The sequence below is a fragment of the Arvicola amphibius genome, chromosome 2 (assembly GCF_903992535.2).
Source record: "Arvicola amphibius chromosome 2, mArvAmp1.2, whole genome shotgun sequence".
NCBI classification, from domain to species: domain Eukaryota; kingdom Metazoa; phylum Chordata; class Mammalia; order Rodentia; family Cricetidae; genus Arvicola; species Arvicola amphibius.
The window spans coordinates 188458106-188481986 of record NC_052048.2 but is presented as its reverse complement, the minus strand read 5'-3'; the positions used below and the strand labels follow the sequence as shown (position 1 = coordinate 188481986).

Here is a 23881-nt window from a genome sequence, read left to right as displayed (position 1 = left end):
GTAGTTAAGGTTTTTAAGTTTATGAAACCATTAGTGTAAAATAAAGCATGATAATCATATTCTAGACTGGTACACTCAGACAAGAGCTATCTGGTTGCCATGACTTGGATATGCTTGATGCCATCTCATGAAAGAGGCTGATAAGAGACATTGTTATCTTAATTTGATATAAAAAAACTCTACATCTTTGAAGAGAACTGACTCCATGGATGATAACCTGAACTACCTCTTCTGAAAATTAATCCCCTCCATTATTTTGCTACAGAATGGAGCATTTCTTATTTTCCTGTAGTTGAATTAACAGATTGAGAATACATTTTCTCCTTATGCCTACAGGTAAGTATAGTCTTTACCTCCAACAAGGAAAATCCTGTGCAACAGATAGTGATCATTACTGAAAACTATAATCAATCAAAATGCAATATTTTGAAATCCAGTCACAGTGGATATATCTGCAAAATAGTCTTATACCTAAGGTTCTGAGAACATTGCAGAAAAGGGGAAAGAAAGACTCTAAAGCCTGACGATGAGGGAATTTGTTGTGTAAAATTTTCTTATAGTAATGTCAATAGCTATGCCCCTAATTCCTCACCAATATTACTGTCTAAATGAGAGCTGAGCAAATACTAGCCTTGTTGGCATGTTGATGTAGATAGGAAAAACATGAGGACTCAAACATATATAATAAACTATAAGTATCCAGGGAAAGCTAGAAATGAGAGAAGTGGTCTTCCCCAGGGAAGAAGACACTAATTGTTTTTCTTGTGCCAAATGGTAATCCCAGAAAACATACATAAAAGTAACTTTATACAGATTGATCAGATTATAGTCAGGAATATACATATCTATGTATATAGCCACATATAGCAATGAAAGGAGAGACCATGAATTTAAAAAAAGGGAAAAAAGAAATGTTATAATAATATTATAATCTCAACTAATTAAAAGCAGAATTATTTTTCTTCTTGAGAATTTCATATATTTATTCAATTAAATATTAGTGATATGCATATGCTCAGGAAATAGAAATAGCAAAGTAAAGAATAAAATTATTGTGTTTTGCAAGATGATATAATCCTATTGCTAATAAAAAATAAAAGACTTCAGCAGAAATTTCATGGACACGATTATCACCACCAAGTAGTATGATAAAATCAATATACAAATCTCACTAGCCTTTTATAGAGAAATAATAAATTTGTTAAAAATGAAATCAGAATGAAACCCTCAAATGCAATATCATCAACAAAAAATAATATGAGGTAAAAAGACATATATAATGAAAATGGTAGAACATTTAAAAAAGAAATTAAAGGAAAATTATTTTATCAAATTTGATTGGAACAGTTATTTTATCAAATTTCATTGGAACAGTTAATTTAATCTCCATAATAATTCTAATGCTATCCTTTAAAGAATTAGGTGAAACAAAAATAAAATCCATATCTACCTGAAAGGTCATAGTTATCTTGAGTAAAAAGAAAAAAGCAGTCTAAATTATATTACATATCCAAGCCATGATACATAGTAATTTTAACAAAAAAACACACTAGTATCAACAAAACACAGATATGAAGATTAAACTAATAGACTAGAGAACTTATAAAAAAAACCACATAGCTACAGCTACCTGATCATTACAAAGGTACCCAAAACACACTCTTTAGAAAAGACTAATTTCTCTACAAATAGTGCTGGGAAAAGTTTATCTAAAAAAAAAAAGAAAATCCCAAAGCTCAGATATCAGCTGCTAGATGATGTCCTCTAGACATGACATAGAAAATGAGCCCATGTAATTTCAACTATATGATTGTCTGAGAAAAATAAACATTATGACAACATGAGTTGACATGCTACCATAGATTGGTGAAATTCCATGTGATTCAATATCTGGATGAAGAACTATAAGTAGTCAATGGTTTTGGAAAGAATCAAAAGTTGTTTCCTTCAAGGACAAGCTACCCCCTAATTTTTCTAGCTTCAAATAATCAGCTAAGGATACATGTACATATGTTAAATTAACTATTAGGTTTCTTATATATGTTTTCTTATATACCAACACAGCACATATACACATGTACACACACATATAATTTAAAATGAGATCCTAAAGTGTTAATGGAGTTGGAGGGAGAAAGGCAGGAGTGACATGTTCACATAAGAAGTTCTCAAAAAGAAAACATGAGAATATACATGAATAAAAGAATAAATGTAGATATGCACCTCTCACCCTTGACAAAAAAAAATCCAAAAGGGTTAAGATATATTAGCTTAAGACTAAAACTTCTGAATAAAAACATAGGAAAAGCACAATGGTACATAGGTCTGCACAAGGACTATCTACAGTATTTTGATATTTTGATTACAGTGGTTATCACTTTCAATGACCAAAGAGTCAATAGCAAGAAAAACTAAATGGGACTGCATGAAATTAAAAGTTTCTCTACAAGAATATAAATGTTTGAAAAAGCTAACCTTCAGGAAGAGAAAAAACTACATATCTTAGAGAAGATTAACATGTAAAATTGATTAAATAAATCAAAAAATAATTCATTACAACTAAAGTCATCAAATTAAATATGTGTATTGAAAAGAATTTCTTAAAATATAGAAGTGCAAATGACCAATCAATATTTGGAAAACCTCACCATTCTGTTTTAAATAAAAGGCAAATAAAAGATTCACTAAAATCCTCTGTTACCTCAGTCAGATTGCTTGTCATCAACAAATACAAAATTCTAACACTAATAAGAATTATAGGGGCTATTATTAAGTACTGGTGCTGAGAGAGTATAAATTAGTACAACCACTATGGGAATCAAGAGAGATATTTCTCAAAAACATTAAAAACAGATCTAATATACAATCCTGTGATACTTCTAATGGGTATATGTTATGTTATATCTTGTTTGTGTTCTGACAAATAAAGCTTGCTTGGGGTCAGAGGGCAGCACTAGTTTATTTTTTAAATAACAATGAGACAGGTCTATTCCTGGCAGTACCAATCTACTTCAGAAAAAATGATGGGCATCAGTGAAACTCCATATGGAGTTTACTTTCTTGGCAGCAAAAGGTAGCAACTAGACAAGAAACTGCTCTTGCCTCACCTGCTTACTCTATGATGTCCAAACTGGAAAAGCAGGACATAAAAGAAAGAAACTACCAAACTTTGACAAGACCAGTCAGAACAGTCCTTCAAAATTTCCTTCTTCTGATAAAAGTCTGCCAGTAATTCTAGGCCTGTAGTCTGAAGATGGATGCCCCTATGTCACAGAGGAAGCTTGATGACTTTCCAGAAAGGCAACTGTTTCTGTCATTTCAAAATTTTGGAAGCTGTTTGCACTAAAGTTTTTACTTATTCAGGTAATATTTCTTCTTTGGGTCTCTGATGGAGTTAAAGACTAGATAGCTGTAGTTATAGTTTTCTTTGTTACCAAAGTCAGAAAAGAAATTCACAAAGGAGGTATAAAGTGTATGTTTGAAAGACATAAAAAGATAGCTTTGGGTTGGTCATACATATTAGAATAGAAAGGGAAATATTACAGCACTTTGGATTCACCAAGATAGGATATATAATGGAGCATTTTCTCTGAATTTGTCAGTGGGCTAGACATTATTAATATAATTCTTGCCTGTGTTTATTTGTATAGTTATCTTACTGATTGTACGTATTTTTCTATGTTAGTTAAAACTTTTGCTTTTATTTATACAAAAGGGGGAAATGTTGAGTAATATTTTGTTTTTGTTCTGACAAATAAAGCTTGTTTGGAGTCAGAGAGCAGAGCTAGTCACCCCTTAACCACGGAGGTCTGGAGGACTGTACAGAGAGATAGAAAGTGAAGTGGGGTGGAAAAAGTAATTGTGCCCTTTTGGATGGTGGAACAGAGAAAGTTAGGAAGCAACTGTCACCTTCTTCAAATTCTCTTATATACCAGGTTTTTACCCTGATATCTAACTGCTGGTTTTTATTAATCAATAAGATTAATTAGATGAACACTTCAGGTATATGCCTGATTAAAGCATACTCAGCAGGCAATTGAAGTACTTGAATACTTAATGCTTACCGTGGCAGCATTAATAATAACCAAGGCTATCATCAATAGGTTAATAAATGAAATGGATATACACAACAACGTGTTACTCATTCATAGAAAAGAATGAAATTATATCATTTTCAGGAAAATTAGTCAAACTGGGATTCATCATATTACAAAAAATAGGCCAGACTCATGAAGACAAATGCCCCAATTTTCTCTCTTATTCAGAGTCTAGATATTTACAAAATGACAGAAAATTACAGTAAGGTCTATTCTGAGGAAAGGTTAACAATTCAGAGCAGAAGAGGAAAAACTGGAAAAAAGACCCCACAATGTATACATGTGTAGAAATATCATCTTGGATACCATTATTGTAACAGTTAATATATGGTGAGAAGAAGAAAGAAAATGCTCATGATAAAATGGGAGATATTGCTACAGCAAGAAATTTATATGCTAATTATTAACAATATTTTAAAATTGTTTATTATTTTATTTATATGCACTTTTGTTTTATATGCATGTATGTCTGTGTACAATATGCTTCTCTGGGAGTAGAATTACAAATAGTTTTAAGCTGCCAAGTGAGTTTTATTATTAGAATCTGAGTCTACTGGAAGAACAGTCCATGCTCTTAATTGGTGAGGTATTTCTCCAGTCTCCACCCCAAATACTATGTACTTTGTATGTATCTCAACTCTACCACATCTAGGTCAAACTTGAACATTGCAAATACCTCTGTTAAATAAACATTGCTGCAAAAAGAATAAAGCAAGCAATTGAATAACTTCGTATGTGTACATCCCAATTCTGTAATATAAGAAAAAGAAAAGGCATGATTAATAAAAAATTTATTTATTATTTTTATTATTTATTTTTATAAATAATAAATAATGTATAAATAACATATTTATTATTTCTTATTATTTTATCATCATGAAATTATATTAATTTTATATATTATATTTATATTTTATATTCTATGTTTATATTTATATTATATTTATATATGATATATTTATGTAACTATATTAATAAATATAAATAAATAATATATATTATTTTATTATTATTTTATTATTATATTTATTAATCAGAGAACTCAGAAGAATGATTTCAATGATTAGAAATAAATTTAAAGAAGACCAGGAAGAAAATAAGCCCCTAAATGAGTATACAAACAACTGAACAGAGAAAGGAAAGGAATGTAAGATAATAAAGGCAGGATTCTTAAAAAAGTGATAGAAATGCTGAAGAAAATCAACCTGGAATTCTGGAAAGGAATAAAGCATAATCAAATGCGAAGCTCCGTGGAAAGCCTCATTGGGGAATCGATCAAGAAGAGGAAGAGCCGGGCGGTGGTGGCGCACGCCTTTAATCCCAGCACTCGGGAGGCAGAGGCAGGCGGATCTCTGAGTTCGAGGCCAGCCTGGTCTACAAGAGCTAGTTCCAGGACAGGCTCTAGAAACTACAGGGAAACCCTGTCTCGAAAAACAAAAAAAAAAAAAAAGAAGAAGAAGAAGAGGAAGAATATCTGGGCTTGTTGACATAGTAGATGAATTAGAAAAATTCAACAGGAACAAAAGTAAAAGAAGGAGAAATATGAAAACGCACATGATTTTCTATGAAAAGATAAAATGTAGAGGTTACTGGTTGAGAAAAAGAATATCTATCTAATGGCATAGCAAATATTTTCAAAAGATTCAACAACAGTATTTCCCAGGGTTGACATCTTTAGTCAAATGCTTTGAAAGTAAGCCAAAATATATCTACCAAATAGAACTGTACAACAAGTTCAGAATAAAATGGATCATTGACCAAATCAAGGGAGAGTTAAAATTCAAAAATAATTTTAAAACACACATCAGAGGAGGCAGCAATGACATTTGCACACCAACAGTTTGCTTAGCACCTGCCTCAGATTTAGTGACTTCCCTAGCATGAAGTGATTCATTCTGGGGAGTCAACATTTAGGACCCTTAAGTGTTAATGTAACAAATTAAAAATACCAAACCACCTACCAACCAACCAACCAAACATACAAGTTAACTAACACAGAATGAAAATAAGGACTTTGTAACAAACGAGATGAGACAGTTTATAGCTTATTCTAGAGTCAAATATGACTGACAATGATTCAGATAACTGATTCAATTACCTAAATTCAATCTTTCAACATGATAACTATTTCTTAATTTTTTTGTAACATATCAAAAAAAAAAGTCATAAGTCAAGGCGCTTCTCAAATATGTTGCTGGAAATGTCAGCATAGTTGGTTACAGTTAATCCTGAAAACCTTGGTTATAAGCTCTAGATCTGAAGATGTCCTTAACTTCTGAGTTGGAAGCAAATAGTCTGCTTTCTTAATACATTGCAAAAGGCTTCACAAGGTGGGCAAGGAATGACTATTAAAAGATTTATTATAATTTGGCTTTGAACCAACAGCATTCCAGCAGTCCCACATCTCTGAATTCTAATTAGTTAATCATCCTGTAAAATATTCATAATCACATGTGCCTTCTTTCTAGAAAATTTCATTCACTATCTCAACAAAACTTGCATTAAAACTTCTAAAAGAATACCAGAGAGGTCTTACAAAGTGTACCATTGTCAAAGTTCATGGTGGGTAGCTTATCATAAGGTAATGTGAGATGTTGTAAAGGTGAAGCTGACATAGTCAAGACCTTATAAGCTACAGATGCCATGAAGACAGAATGGCATTTAAGGAAAGCTGGAGGAAGGGATCAGAGTTGTACCAACAAAGAGATCATGTGGCCTGCAACTAGAAAGAATGGGATGCCGAGGCCCAAATGGAGCTAGATTTACTATGTGACTTTCTTGATCTTGTCCTTGCTTTATCACATTCCTTTCACAATATCTTCCTAAAATAAGAATGTATGCCATGTGTTTTTATATGTGATAAATACATAGCTTTAGTTTTATACTGTATTAGGTCCCACAGAAAAGAATGTCTTGAGTCTCAGATGATATACTTGTCTTGGGAATTTGAAACATAGCAATTAAGATACTTTGAGATTCACTGGCTGCCTTTGAATAATAAGATAAGCATTAGTCACTGAAGTGGGATTGAAACATTATGGTTTGACTATGAAATATCTCACAAAAACTCACTGTGGAAGATATTGAATACATCTGGTGATGTTATTCAGGAGTGATCTAGAAAAAGTAGAATATGGGGCCTCTCTATAGAAGATACTACATTACTGTCTTGTCCTTGTTCCAGTGTCTTGCCTACATCCTGTCTCCCATTGAGTCTGTGCTTCCTCTTCATACTAAAAGAATTGAGGTTCAGCCTTACCATAGGCATAGAAGCGCAGAGCCAAAGACTGTGAAATTGGAACTTTGAATTTGTGATCCAAAATAAATAAATCCCTCTTTTAAGAAACTCATATTAGGTATCCAGTCACCGTGATAAGTGTGACTAATACACACCCTCATACCTCCTGCCCCTATTTCCTGTTCCTGTTTCCCATATTGAACTCAAGACCAACACAAATGTTGCATATTGACGATGTGCTATTTGCATTTTTTAACTTCTTACTTAGGTACCATTCATCATAAAGAGTCAAAGATAAATGATTAGCAATTACAGTGCTCTAACTATTAAAGATTGTCCATCTGGTATAATGAAATTGTGAGTGTTCATCTTTATACAACAGTCACTTCTATTCATTTTCTGGGCTTACTGGAACTGCTTAGATGAATTGAGACTAATGAAGAGTAATCTGGGAAAATCCAGTGGAGAGTCCAGAAGCTGTAATTATGTGGACTATCATTATGGAAGCACCCGTGACTTCCATGAAATGCAAAGTTTGATACATTAAGGTTTATATCATAATATGTCATATTAGATTCAGATTATATCACCTGTCAGCAGCTCCCTTCACTTGACTTTGTTCATAAAGTGTATAAATTGTGCCATACATTTGGAGGACCGAGAGATGGTAAGTTCATCTCATCTAGGTGTACAGGACTAGAAAAATCTTGTAAAGATTTCCAAGCCCATAGAATTATCCATCTGCCTATGCCAGCAAGAAAACCTTGTATATTTATATCATTGTGCTTGAGCTGGTTTTGGCATTGCCTGGCCAAACCCATCACATCTGCTCTCTTTCACAATCTTGGGAAAGCCAGCAGAGGGGAAGCGGGTACATACACATTGCTAGCCTTAATCAAATATGTAGCTTTGTTCAAATAAATATCTTTTAGAACTTCCCTTTTAGAACAACCTTGCTAATTTTTATTTATTTGGAAACAGAGGCTCTAACAATCCCTGGTATACTCATAATCACAATTATCCTGCCTCAGCTCTTGGGTACTAATGCTGGGTTGGCAGCTATGTGCCCATGGCTGTCTAATCTTTTATTGGCTTAGATCATCTAACCTCAGGTGAACGACTAAAGTTCTTTTTGCGTGAAGAAATCTACAACTGCTTGACAAATTTTCCCTTTACATAGAGGATATTTACTTAACAAATATTTACTGAATTTCTGGTTTATTTCCATACTTCTATGTTTAAAGTGAACACAAATAAAGGAGAAAAATGGGACCTTGTTTTAATTGAACTTATATATGTACATGTGATTAAAGTCAGAAAATAAATAAATATAACTAATTCTATCGATCATCTATCATCTATCTATCTATCATCTATCTATCTATCTATCTATCTATCTATCTATCTATCTATCTATCTATCTAAACATGCATACTTTGTTTTAAAAATAGTGACCAGGTGTTCTTAAAGCAGAGTAAAACTTCAACATCATATGGTTTTCAGGGTGAATGGACAGGGAAGTTATCTTTGGAGAGATGTTAGTACAATAAACTCTTGTATAAGAAGTAACTACGAAGATAAGGAATAAAGAAGCCTGCCTTATTCTATCCCAAGTTTTAACAAATAACCAACACACACACACACACACACACACACACACACACACACACTCAGTTTGCTTTAAAATAAAGTAATTCTGTCATCCAGCATGTAAATAATTACCCTTCCATTGGTTTTGCTTATAAAAATGTGAAGATATGAACTAAGGTGCTCAACATAGTAAAATACATTCATAAGTGCAAAAAGTAATATTTGAATGCAATAATTGATATGAAATATTGTTTGCTTAATAGAACAAATTTTAAACAATATATATCATGTGATCTGATTTTATTGCAACTGAGTGATTTCCCAATATCTCATTTTAACAATTTGGAATGCATGTAATTAAAATAACCAATAGAAAGAGAAGCAACTTTATAATAAATCAACTTCATTAATAAAGTATGGTTTCTAATGTTGAAAAAGGAACTGGTCGTATCAACCTGTGATTTACCAAACTGATGTATAAGTTCAGAGATCTGTATACCACAAAGTAGACAGGTGGCAGTAATAATGCATTGGCACTGCACAGGTTACTCATGTATATAGGGGATTGGCCTTAGGAGATGACATGCAGTAACACTTCTCAGCGAGATATTAGCTAGGACAATATGTTTTAAAAATCTAAATCCCCAAATTTCACCCATCTTCTCTATATAATCATGGGAACATCTTGAGAATCAGTATGAGCATTGGAAACTGGTGGATACATGACCTCCAATTAACAGAAGCATCATATCTTCTTGTATGAAATGTGCCACCAGGCCCATGAGATAAGCTAAGGATAACACACCAGTGGAACTAAATCTTGAACTAGCTTGAGAGACAAATGATCCTTGAGAAGATAATAAGAAGGTGAACCCAAAGAAAAACATATAGTTATCCTCCTGGATATTGGAAGTAGACAAGATTGCCAGGAAAAAATTGGGAACTTGGGGGTGGGCTGGGATGGGGGAAAGGGAAGATGGGGAGAGAAAAGAGTGAAGGGGAGGATGGGGAGAGCTTGGGGAAATGGGATGCTTGGGATATAGAAAGGGTGGCTATGGGAGCAGGGAAGCATATATCTTAATTAAGGGAGCCATCTTAGGGTTGTCAAGAGACTTGACTCTAGAGGGGTTCCCAAGTATCCAGGGAGATGCCCCCAGCTACTTCCTTGGGCAGCTGAGGAGAGGGAGCCAGAAAAGGCCAGATCCTATAGCCATACTCATGAATATCTTGCATATCACCATAGAACCTTCACCTGGCGATGGATGGAAATAGAGATAGAGCCCCACATTGGAGCACCGGACTGAGCTCCCAAGGTCCTGATGAGGAGAAGAAGGAGGGAGAACATGAGAAAGAAAGTCAGGACCGTGAGGGGTGCGTTCACCCACTGAGACGGTGGGACAGAACTAACAGGAGGTCACCAAGTCCAGTTGGAATGGGACTGATGGAACATGCGACCAAACTGGACTCTCTGAATGTGGCTGACGGTGAAGGATGACTGAGAAACCAAGGACAATGGCAATGGGCTGGGACTCTACGGCATGGATGGGCTCTGTGGGAGCCTTGTCAGTTTGGCTGTTCACCTTCCTGGACCTGGGGGGAGTTGGGAGGACCTTGGACTTAACATAGCGAAGGGAACCCTGATGGCTCTTTGGCTTGGAGAGGGAGGAAGTGGGGGTATGGGTGGAAGGGAGGGGAGGGAAGGGGGAGGCAGAGGGGAGGAGATAGAAATTTTTAATAAAAAATGAGGAAAAAAGAAAATTAAAAAAAAGACTCATCCTTGTGTTAATACAAGTTGCAAGGGAAGTGTTAAAGCAGAGAACTGTGAGTCCAGGCCTATGAATCAATTTAAGATTCATACTACACAACAGTTCAGCTTGAATACTTTGAACATTCTCATAGTGGAACTCATAGCTGATCTCAGAGAACAACAAAAACATCTTATGTCCAAAAACTTCTCACACAAAACACACATAGAATACTTTGGTGGGAGAAGAGGATGCTGTGGTGGAAGGAGACATTAAAACAGATGTACATTATTAGGGTGACTTGGTGGGAGCAATTTGTGGGTGATTCCTCTACATGGATTCATTCTGGCTGGAAAGAAGAGATGAAACTCAGAGTTCAATCCTTTCTGGTTTAGTTTATTTGGATGTTATGGATATAAACGTATAAAGGCTTGCTCCCACTCCACCTCCTGAAAAGGCAAGCTTAGATATCAAGCCTGAGAAGATAGATACATCCTGTTTCCTATAAGAAAGATATATTTCATTTTTATGCTTTCTTCCTCTCTGAACATTCTATACTCTCCCTCAGTATTACTTCTTCATTTTTTGCTTTTGTTTATGTGTATATGTTGTGTCTGAAGGAATTATGCTATAATTCAGGAAAGCAAGTGTCCACAGAAACAGGAAAAGGCAATAGATTCCCTGAAGCTTTAATTCGGGGCAGTTGTGAGCTGCTGGTGTGGGTGCTGGAAACTGAACACAGGTCCTCTGCAAGAACATCAAGCACGCTTAAGTAATGAGCCATCTTTCCAACAACAGTGTCGCTTCTTACAGGTTTATCCCATATATTTATCTACTCTTTGTTTTCTTCTATTTGTTTACTTTTGCAAGGCTATCTTCTTATTATTACTTAATTATGAAGAATTTCATTCCAAGTATGTATACATTTTTTGATTTTTAAATAAATATCATAGTTACTTTGTTTTCAAACATTGATCATAGATTTGATATCTCCAGTGTAGTGTCATTAAACAAAAACTCTGGCTGTTGCTGACTGCATTTGTTACTAGTGGTGGCTTTCCCTTCTAAGAGTAATAGTTGTGATCTAAGAACAGTATTCCTCTGAGGAATAAAACCAGAAAAATCACAACACGATATACAACATAACACATGAATAAATAGCAATGTAAAACCCAAAATTATATGAAGAAGGCAAGAATATAATACTTCTAAAAGTTTTCAACTTCTCAATGAATAAATTCTCTTCCAACAAAATGATTCAAATATTAACGGGGCCTTGAACTATTTCATTTATAAAATTAGCTGTGATCACAGAGAAAACTAAAAAAGAAAAAAAGGTGAGGTAAGACCCTTGCTTCATGATCTTAAGCAGCAGATTTAGCAAGATTATGGTCCTAAATGTGGCTAAGATATTTTGGAATGAGACAGCTAAAAAAAATTAATAGAAGCACTATGAGAAGAAAGGCTGACAGCATGGGTGAATCTAGAAACAAACAAACAAAAATCAATAAGGTCTTGAACACAAAGATGAGGGAAATTTATATTCAGAGAAAAATGAAAGACAAGAAAACAGAACATGAACACAAACTTTAGGAATTTGGGGAATGACCATAAATATAAAATCTAAGGATCCACAGGGGTACCTTAGATTTTGAGATACCAATCAAAGTAAAAGATAACCTATTTTGTGGATTTATTACCAAAATTTTCCAAATCTAGAAACTAAATGGATATTCAACTACAAAAGGCATTACAAAGTAAAATGTTCTATTTTAAATTATAGTTAAAATTACTAAGACTACAGATAAAAGAAAGAATATTTGACATAGTAATAAGAATTTACCAAAATACATAAACATAATTATCCCCAATCTCTCAGCAGAAACCCTAAAGTCTATAACAAAGTTAATAGTAGCTGCTTACCACTGTAAAAACACTCCTGTTAAGAAAATTATTACATATATGCAATAAGGACAAATTCGGATGGATAAGACCTCTAAATGGATCAGAGTATTGGATAAATGTGCTTAGGCTTGAGGGGGGAGAGCATAGACTATTATAAAAAGAAGTAAATTGTTTTTAAACATAAAACAAAATCTTCAGAGAGACACAGTACAGAGTAAGATAAATAAGTCACATAAATATGGAATATACATAGAATGTCTGGAATATATATACATACATATATACATATATACATATATGTATATATATATAATTGTGTTTCTTTGAATTTTTTGACTGTGAATGAGCTAAGTACAAAGAGACATTTCACTGTATGGGCTTCTAAGCTAAACCAACATATATATTTTAAAGGTATCTTGACTTAAAAATTTGGGTCTAAGGATACACTGCTTTGAAAAAGAGGTTCTACTTTTATTTCCACAGAGGATGAGAATCTAAGGATTCCTACAAGACTGATGTGGTTTAATCAAAAAAGACCCCCTAAAATGATGGTCCAGATGGTCTAACATCCATGGCAGCTTCAGGACTGCTGGCTGAGATGGACACAGGATACCCCATGAGAGACCTGATTTATAGCATTTCCAGCAGGAAGTAGTCTAGAAAACAATGCACAAATTCTCTAAATGGTTGTTTTAAAATGTTTATTTACAGGTAAGGGGGATATGCTATAGATATGAATACTTTGCATTGGTATGAATGTTGCTCTATTCATAAAAATTTTAGGTCACAGAATGTGGCATTTAAAACGTTTTAACAACTTATTTAAGACTTTTCTCAACAATGAGACACATCTGTTTCTGGTAGCACTAATCTATTTCAAGAGGATGATGGACATCAAAGAGGTTTCTTATGAAGTTTGTTAGCCATTTAGGCAAGAAGATGCTCTTGTCTGGACTGCTTGATGTTATGCTGTATGAACTGGGGATGCAAGATCCACAGAAAAATGACTGCTGAACTTGCCTGAAGGTGAGACAATCCTTCAGGATTCCTGCTTTATGAAGGAGTCTGCAAGACATTCTGCAGGACACAGAAGAAAGTGACTGACAAACAGCCAATATAGGTGGAATTATCTTTTAAATTTCCTGCTTCATGGGAAAATCTGCTGGATATTATTGCTCTGGGTGACTATACAGGAAGTGAGATGTCTCTGTCAATTCTAGAGTTTTGGAAGTCGCATACAATGGACTTCTTCTTAACTTAGGCTGGACTGGAATTATGGACAGCAGGCTGGTCTCAAACTGAGAGATCAACCTGCCTCTGGCAATAGACTCTTTAAAAGATCAGGGTCTAAAAAGATCGGGGTCCAATTGGCCTGTGCCCTAGCAGCAGGAAGCTTTCATCATAGGTTTATTCACTGTTTCACTTCACAAGCACCATCTTAGCTTTGCATGTTATGTCACAAAGAGAGAAGAATAGTACAGCCAAGTGGAGCACATCCAAAGGAAGGACTGAACACTGAGCCTCTTCCTTTGTGGTGATAATAACACAGTGACAACTATTAAAGGAGATAGTCCAATGTGAATCAGACCTCTTGGGATACTCCAGAGCTCACTGATGGAGCAGGCTCCTGAAATTTTTCAAATTATACACTGATCTAACATTCACACGTCACGTTGGGATGACCTTACGATCCTATTTAACAACATCAGTCAACAAACATTACTACAAAATGCTATACCCAATCGTGTGAGATAAAATACAGAAGAAATAAGCAAAATATATCATTGAGATAAACAGCTAAAGAGTGATTTTTGGCTTTGTTACTTGGAAACAGATTGTATCTGTGTTAGCAGAGTATTTGTAAGTATATTTTTGGGTGAAAATTTGCCCTGAGTCTCTTATGAGCTCTCCAGTGAGTCCTAAAGGTTCGCTCTCCTTACTCACCTTCCGTTCCCATCCATGGTGCCAGCAGACATATGAACAACTGTCACTCAGAAGCTGTGGTTTTCATACTGAGTACATTGGCAGAGCCCTTAGGCTCATCTCGGCAGAGCTGGGTGGAAGGAGATAGGGTTCTTGCTGAGATCTCTCACTTGTAACCAGCACTGTGTCTCCAGCACTGCAGAAATAGGAGCTGCTGTCTTCAGGTCTCGCATTGCTCACTGTCAACGTGGAGAATGTTAGGTTTGAGCGGCTGATAGGAAACTTGTCCTTGGTGAATTCTTTCTCATACGTGGCTTCTGAGCCTTCATTTGCAGTTGCCATGAGCACCAAGCTCTGTCCTGGGACCTGTCTGTACCAGAACATCCCAGCCACTTGAATGTCAAGCACACACTGGATTTTCAGCGAGGTTCCACTTTGACAAATGTCCCTTCGGGGCTTTTGGGAGACGAGGACACTGAACACAGAGCCTAGTTATAGAGAGACAGAAATCCGTGAAGGCAAACAAGTTTCCAGTCAGACACATCTGACAAAGATTTCTTCTTTATCTACTCTGATATCACCCTACTCCCCAAACCATGTAGCACGCCTCTCCCTTTTACCAACACTCTCTGACAGAGTCCTCTAATGTAAGGCATCGTCTTCATCCCCTGGCTTATATAGTCTGTTTTGGTGCAAGAAAGTGTCCTCATACCTCAATTCAGCATTAACATTGACCCAAGGCTTTGTTTAGGACAAAGTTCCTACCTTGGCCCAGGAGAAATAGCAGGAGAGTCCACATCCTTAAGCAAGGGTCTTTTTTTTTTTCTGAGAAAAGGCACTAAAACATGAAGGTCACACTCATCTTTCCTCCCCCACTGCCCAACTGCTCTGCTTCCTTACTCATGCTGTTAATTTCTTTTTGTAGGAAGGTGACTTTTTGCTAAACATATAAAATAAAAAAAAAAAAAATACATTGCCCCCTAGAGGAGCTATGTAGTTGTTCACCGAGGCTGGGTCATTCATTCGAAAGGCATCCCACAATGCAGTTTCCACCTTTATGACGTTCACTTACCCATTGTTACTGTGCTACTTTCTGAGTATACAAACACAAAGGAGATGACTTTATTCAGTTTCAACTGTCTGTTGTCTTCATCATGCTGTCCCTGCTTGAACTTAGTGTTCCTCCTCCGTGCAGTACTCCTCCATGCAGTACTAAACTAACACCTGTTTCTGAATTTCAATCCTTCCAATAAGTGGCATTTCATTGTTTTGGTTCTTTAGGTTAAGAAAGTAATTAAGGTACTGTTTCTCACCTGCCTTATTTATTCAATCAAAAGTTAGATGAAGAAATATTTCTCATAAGTCTTCCTTTAGTTCAATATCACAATAATTAATATTTTAAATAGTCCTTGGAAATTTGTAATAATATTTATTTTATTGTATTTCAGTTCAGTGTAGACTACAGATCAGGTCATTCCTCTCTATTGTTTGACCACAGCGCTATGATTTGTCATTATTTTGTAATAAATTCATTATATCATACAATTACTTATGCATATTACTTAGGGGAAAAGTAGAGCTAAGTTTCTTTTTATTTATGAGCTGAGTTAGTTTTTATTATAATTATTTATTTATTTTATGTATAAGAATGTTCTTGAGCTCTTGAAGGTCAGAAGAGATCCTCTTGATTGGAGTTGCAGATAGTTATGAGCCATAATGTGGGTAGGAACCAAACCTGGGTCCGCTGGAGAGCAGCAAATGCTTTGAACTTCTGAGCCATCTCTCCAGCCCCAGGTGCTGTCATTTAGACATGATTGTCACTGTGTTTTACTAATTTTTGCACATAAGACCTAGAGAGCATAACTTACATAACTTTCAAGAAGAGGTGACAAAAAATTATGGCTCAAATTCATGTCTTTGTAATCCCCGAACCATGGATTAGCATCAGAGCTACTAAAGATCACCTCACTTTTACAGTTTACTGTGTTTTACTAACTGGCAACTGAGAATGGCAAGCCTGGCTTTCTAAAGCAAATATAGAATCCAGGAAGACGGTCTTGCAAAACTAACCTGTCTTATTCCCCTGATTCCAAGATTCTGTTATAAAATTATTCTCTCACTTTCTCTTACACCATCCCACCATTTATATTCAAATGTATGCGTATATGCATATGCGTGTACAACAAACATTTTCCTGCGTGTTTAATAAACATAGGACAAATGAATCAGAGGTTTATCTTCACAGAATTTCAAAATCCTGAGAATTAAAAATGTTCAGTACAAGAAAACTTATGAACTGAAACTATAAATTAAAAATTAAAACTATTCTATGGTGATATGCAAGAAATTCATCAGTATGGTTATAGGAACTGGCCTTTTCAGGCTCCCTCTCCTCAGCTGCCCAAGGAACTAACTGGGGGCGTCTCCCTGGAAACCTGGGAACCCCTCTAGGGTCAAGTCTCTTGACAACCCTCAGGTAGCTCCTTAAATTAAGATATATGCTTCCCTGCTCCCATATCCACCCTTCCTATATCCCGAGCATCCCATTCCTCCGAGCTCCCCCCATTCTCCCCTTCACATTTTTCTCTCCCCATCTTCCCTTGGCCCAGTCTCGCCCAACCCTCAAGTTCCCAATTTTGCCTGGTGATCATGTCTACTTCCAATATCCAGGAGGATTACTATATCTTTTTTTGGGAGTTCACCTTCTTATTATCTTCTCAAGGATCCCAAATTTATAGGCTCAATGTCCTTTAATTATGGCTAGAAACCGATTATGAGTGAGTACATCCCATGTTCATCTTTTTGGGTCTGGGTTACCTCACTCAGAATAGTGTTTTCTATTTCCATCCATTTGCCTGCAAAATTCAAGATGTCATTGTTTTTTACCGCTGAGTAGTATTCTAGCATGTATATATTCCACAGTTTCTTCATCCATTCTTCCACTGAAGGGCATCTAGGTTGTTTCCAGGATCTGGCTATTACAAATAATGCTGCTATGAACATAGATGAGCATATGCTTTTGTTGTATGATTGGGCATCTCTTGGGTAGATTCCCAATAGTGGAATTGCTGGGTCCTGGGGTAGGTTGATCCCGAACTTCCTGAGAAACCGCCACACTGCTTTCCAACATTGGAGCACCGGACTGAGCTCCCAAGGTCCTGATGAGGAGCAGAAGGAGGGAGAACATGAGAAAGAAAGTCAGGACCGTGAGGGAACCTCCAGCTGGCGACAGATGGGGAAGGTGACTGAGCCCCACATTGGAGCACTGGACTGAGCTCCCAAGGTCCTGATGAGGAGCAGAAGGAGCAAGAACATGAGGGAGAAAGTCAGGAACGTGAGGGGTGCGTTCACTCATGGAGACGGCGGGACAGAACTAAAGGGAGATCACCAACTCCAGTTGGAATGGGACTGATGGATCATGCGACCAAACCCGTCTCTCTGAATGTGGCCAACAGCGGGGGCTGACTGAGAAGCAAAGGACATTGGCGCTGGGCTCTGATTCTTCTGCATGGACGGGCTCTGTGGGAGCCTTCTCAGCTTGGTAGATCACCTTCCTGGACCTGGGGGGAGTTGGGAGGACCTTGGACTTAGCATAGAGTAGGGAACCCTGATGGCTCCTTGGCCTTGAGAGGGAGGGAGGGGAGGTATGGGTGGAGGGGAGGGGAGGGAAGGGGGAGAAGGAGGGGCGGGAAGGGGGAGGAGGAGCGGAGGGAGGAGGAGGAGGAGGAGGGAAGGAGATGGAAATTTTTAAATATAAAAAAAATAAACCATGAGAAAGAAAAAAAATTAAAACTATTGACTCTAGGCACAAGATGCTAAGGTGACACCAATGAGACACAAAGGGAGTTGGTCCTACAAAATAAAAGAAAATCAAAAAGAAGCTAGTCAGTGTTGGCACACAACTTTACTACCAGCACTTGGGAGGCAGGGGCATGTGGATCTCACTGAATTTGATGTTAGCATGGTCTACAGAGTAAGTTCCAGGACAGCACAGCCAGGACTGTTACAAAGAGAAACCTTGCCTTTAAATGCCAAACCAAAAACAAACAGACAAAAACATTAAAAAGGTTTTCTTAAAAAAAAAAAAAAAACACATGGTAAAACACCTATAAATAGAAGGATGTTAATTTAAGTTACAAGAGCTAGTGAGACAAGCATGAGCCAAGGCTGAGCTTTCATAGTGATTAAGTCTACATGTCGTTTGTCGGTGCTGGAGACTGGACAGGATAAGGATGGTTTCAGAGGCTTCTGGGACATTAGGCCCACCACTGTTATCTGTAAAGGGCAAGTCAAATGACACAGATTCATCACAAGAACTACTGAGGATGTTGATCATTTCCTTAAGTGTCTTTCAGCCATTTTTAATACCTCTGTTGAGAGTCCTCTGTTTAGGTCTGTACTCCAATTTTTATTGGATTAGTTGTTCCTTTTCTTCTCACAAATTTCCACCTGCCTCTGCCCCCTGAGTATTGGGATTAAATACTATATTTATTTTTATGTTTTTGTGGGTTTTGATGCATGAAATTACATATAACCATGTGTGTGTTTGATGCCCTTGGAAGTCGAGAGAGGGTGTGTGATCCCTTGGAACTGCAGTTACGGGTGGTTGTAAGACATCATTTGGGTTCTGGGAACTAAAACTGTGCCCTCTCCAAGAGCAATTATTGCTGTTAACAACTGAGCCATTTCTCTAACCGTTTTCACTTGTTGCTCTTGCAAAGATCCCAGAATTAGGAGGCATGCTGGTAATTTTTTACAGTCCTTCAAGACACGAATATAAACCACTCTTGCAGGCAGGCCACAGTTGAGGCAGGAATGAGAGCCGTACATCTAAGACACTGCAGTTTTCACTAAAACAAAATAATCCTGCTGGGATGCTGGCTAGTTTCATGTCAACTTGACATAAACTATAGTCATTTGAGAGGAGAAAACCTCAACTGGGAAAATGCTTCCATAAATTTCGGCTGTGGGCCAGCCAACTAGCATTTTCTTAATTAGTGATTGATGGGGAACAACCCAGTCCATTGTGAGTGGTACCACCTCTGAACTGGTGGTTGTGGGTTTTATAAGAAAGCAGGTTAACCAAGCCAAAAAGCAGCACCTCTCCATCACCTCAGCTCCTGCCTCCTGGTTCCTGCCCTCACTCTTTTTGTTGGGTGGTTGGTTAGTTGGTTGGTTTTGGAGACAGGGTTTTTTTTTTTGTATAATTTTAGTCTTGGGTGTCCTGGTGTCTGTGGCCTCAAACTCACAGAGATCTGCCTGCCTCTGCCTGCCGAGCACTGGGATTAAAGGAGTGTGCCAGTGATGTCTGGCACCCTTAATGCTTTTTGATAATGAACTATATGGAACAATGAGTGAAATAAACCTTTTCGTCCCCCTCAATCAAACAACTGAAATGGAAAATACCATTAGACTATTTTAGTGATTGTAAAAGCCATACATGCGAAAAATGTATTTTATCCAGTCCACTCTCCTCATTCCTGCCTCCATAATTCCTCACATATCTCCCCACCATCATTTTTACTTCTCAATTTCATATGCTCTGCATTTTATAAACCTACTGAGTCCAATTAGTGCTGTCTGTGTGTGTGGGTATAGGACCATCTGCTGGGCTACAGCTAGCCTCTTCAGTCTCGCGTCCCTAGGGAAAACGGACTCTTCCTCCTTTAGCAGTCATCAATCTCTTGGTAGCAATGATTTATAAGATGTCATGGAAAAGTCTATACCATTCAGATAAGATGTAATTTTCAACACAGATTTCCCTACTCACACAAGATTTGAAAAACATTTTAAAAAAGACGTTTTCATTTATGCTAAGTACAAAACTTTTACTTTTATTTCATTTTTCTTAGGACATTACTGGATAATGTTTTCCTAGCAGATCGATACAGTGAACCAAAGGTAAAAGAATCTAATTCAGACTAACAAATAAAAGTCTCAGGGTGACAACAGGACAAAGAAACAATGAGCAATCAGACCAGACAGGAGTAGAGGTTTCCAGAAAGCAAATGTTGTCAAAATACAAGCTGCGTGCTCCATCTACACGTGCCCACTGAACAAAATAAGGTTTTATCACCTTGCAAAGCCCTAGAACTACAATGGGAAAGTGATCCTGTTAAAAGAAGAGACTCTTTGGAAGCACCGTGTGTAAAAAGGAACCAGAAAGTCTAGTGGCTACTGAGCAGGGGTCAAAAAGACTAAACCAAGTCGAGTGTTGTGTGCTGACTCTTCTAAGAGCCAACAAATCACAAATAGAATTGGAGAACAAACAATTTAAAGCATATTGACCAGGTTCATCAGCTGTGTGTCCATGAGCAAGTTATTTTAATCCAGTTTATCGTTAATTGTAAGGAAATAGTCTGTATGTGCCAGGAACATTGTGTTACAATGCCTGGAACACCTCTAGAGAAGTGACTTCCAGCTCTCAATGTCCTTGTTCTCTGCAGGGAAAGCTCGGCCTCACTGTGTCCCAGAAAAGAATGCTATGGAAGTGTCCACATTTAAACATCTTTTCTCTCTTTCTTTAGAGTCATCTTTCGGCCTCCTCCTTTGCATAGCTCCCTGAACCCTGAGGGGAGGGGTTTGGTGAAGACACCTCAGTTAGGACTGAGTCTTCGAAAATCTCTCACTTTCTGGGAAAGCTCCAATCTTAAAATGATGCATATGTGTTGAAATAATAGGCAGTATTTTCAGAGGATTTTGTGAGGTTTTATATGTCTATATGAAGTTATATTTCGAACATTCATTGCTTAGAACATTACTTTCGGTTTATGCCCAAACTCAAACACCCTTCCTATTTCAACCATCTTTCAGTCCCACGAGCACCATTTCATTGCTGCATACTGTCATGTTATTCTAGTTCCCTTCCTTTCTGCGAGGCTACAATACATGGACACAGTAGGGGAAAGAAGTGACAGCTATGGCAGGACCTGAGAGTCACGTGACAAACTTTGCACCAGGGACTCGACTTTGGTGGCATGATGATGATCCCTGGTGGCAACGGGAATGCAAACACCGCTTAGACCTGTTCCTCTGTCCTTCACCGGATCTGAGTGTCAGCATTGCTTATGGTGGGAAATAGTGCATTTGTGGGTAATGTGAGGTTTGCACACACACACCAAAGATCCCTGTATGTAGTCCTGCTAAGTAATTATATCCTGTGAGGATCCTTTGTCTCTGTTCTGGATGTTAACTTCAGTCAGGAGACGTTTCCTTCACTTCAGGGGTATTGTACGCAAAACAGAACACTTTTTCTATTTGTAGTTCCTCTATTCTTGCTTTCCATTAGTCACATACCAGCTAGTTTCCAATTTCTCATGTAAACGTAGTCCTAAACTTTATAATACGTATTTACTTTTCATCCCTGTCTTCCTGTACGTGCACCGAATATTAATACATTGTCATACAACAAAACTACACGTCTTAGTGGGTAAAGGCACCGGAAACCAAACCTGTCAACCTGAGTTTAATCCCTGCAAGTGGTTCTCTGATATGTCCACGAAAGCATGCATGTACGTGTGCATGAGCAATATGTGTGCACATGTACACATACACACAAATTGCAAAAAATAAACAAACAAACAAAATTTAAAATATAGGTCAGGTTTGTTTGGTCTTATTAGTTGTTTAATAAATATCTCATAATTTGGGATCCAGCTAATATTTTCTGTGTTTCACTCTCCCAAACAAACACACTATAGAGGTGGTTGTGAGAATGGTTACAGCCTGACCACCTGCACCCTGGTTTACTCTTGCCTTGATTAGAGACCGTCCAGTGAAAAATAATTGATAAGAAAATCTGAAGTTTCATTTTTGATCAGTCAGACTTGTTCAGTTTTCAAGGAAATAAATTCAAAAATGGGATAAATAAAATCCAAGCTTTATAAGCCTTTTGGGACAGACAATAAAGTCTATCTAGGGAGGAGAGATGTGTTAATGCCCTCTGGCAACATGCTACAAAGAACAAAGCAAACCAAGTCCATTATTGGGAGGGATTGGAGCCTATCATGGAAGGATGAAATTATTTAAAATGTTAAGCACTGCTTTTGTGCAAATATGGAAGATGACATCTTGTAGGATGTCAGTCTCATGAATTTAGTTTAGGGACTATTCATATTTGGGGCCATGTTAAGTTCACATTGTCTCCCAAATTATGAAGGAGTGAGAATATCTCATGGCCTTCTTTTTCTAAGTTAAGAATGTGTAGAAATTCCCCTTTAGTGCCCACCTCTTTCTAACTGGCACTATGTGACACGAAAGGCAGCATCAAGCTGGAGGCAGAGCCATCTCCTTCCCGTAGGTGCTTTTTGTGTGAAGAGGATGTGGCTGTGCAGAGCTGTGGATAAACTGCTGGCACAGAAGTACACAGACGTCTGGCTGGTTTTCGCAGACTCCAGAATCAGGGAGAAAGACTCCCGCTTCTTTCGAGAGACCCTGTATCCTTCAGGGATGTCTCCTTCGCTGTTACTGTCAACATCATATGAAAAATGAATCAACCGTAGCCCTAGACCTGGGTCTTGTCGATACCAGTACATTCTTTCATGGCCCAAATACTGTACACAGTCCAGCAAAACTTCCTCTCCCGTTCTTGTGACCAGATATCTTGGCGTCTGGGTTACGTCCATGTCCACAAGGCCTGCTAATGAAGAAGAAGTGAAAGCAAGGTTACCAATCAGCTTGATACTAGAAAAGTCTGATAGCGCAGCCTAGAAACAACAGTATGCAGTTTGCCCTCAGTGTCCAGGACATACCAGTCTCCAGAACTCACCCAGTCCTAGGAAGCAAAGCACCACAGCAGGGATGAGTCTAATTCTCATCGCCATTTTGAAGAATGTCTGGGTCTTCTTGCCACTTGACACTGACTGCCTGTGATGTCACTGTTCCTGACCACACTCATGAGCTTGTCTCTGCCATCTAGATTGAAACATCTGGAGATCTCAGAGAGGAAAGAGGGTATCACAGAACTCTCTCTCTCTCTCTCTCTCTCTCTCTCTCTCTCTCTCTCTCCCTCTCCCTCCCTCCCTCCCTCCCTCCCTCCCTCCCTCTCTCTCTGTCTCTCTGTCTCTCTGTCTCTCTCTCTCTCTCTCTCTCTCTCTCTCTCTCTTTCTCTCCACTTTTATGCACATGCTTCTGGAATGGCATTTTGCAAGTCTGGAAGTATACTAATTGAGTCTGCTGAAAGTACTTATTTTTAGATACTTCTAGTTATTGTATCCATAGATAGGGGCAACTGTAGTTGATGTTTTCCATATGCAATAGATGAGTTCCCCTCGCGTTGCATCTTGTTCTCTTCAAGTTTCACTGGTGGTAGTGATGGCAGTGGTGTAAATATTATTTAGCGGTTTAGCAAGAGAAGAGAGCTGGAAGGGTCAGGGGTTCAACAA

General features: G+C 37.5%; 1 gene segment (V, D, J or C); it reads right to left on the bottom strand.

Annotated features, from left to right (window-relative positions):
* LOC119806829 overlaps window positions 1–23326 on the bottom strand; it is a 238803-nt gene extending 215477 nt beyond the window's left edge. Inside the window, 2 exon segments of the C gene segment in view lie at window positions 22831–23133; window positions 23266–23326. Coding sequence covers window positions 22831–23133; window positions 23266–23320 — 358 coding nt within the window.
* Between the last annotated feature and the right edge of the window lie 555 nt (window positions 23327–23881).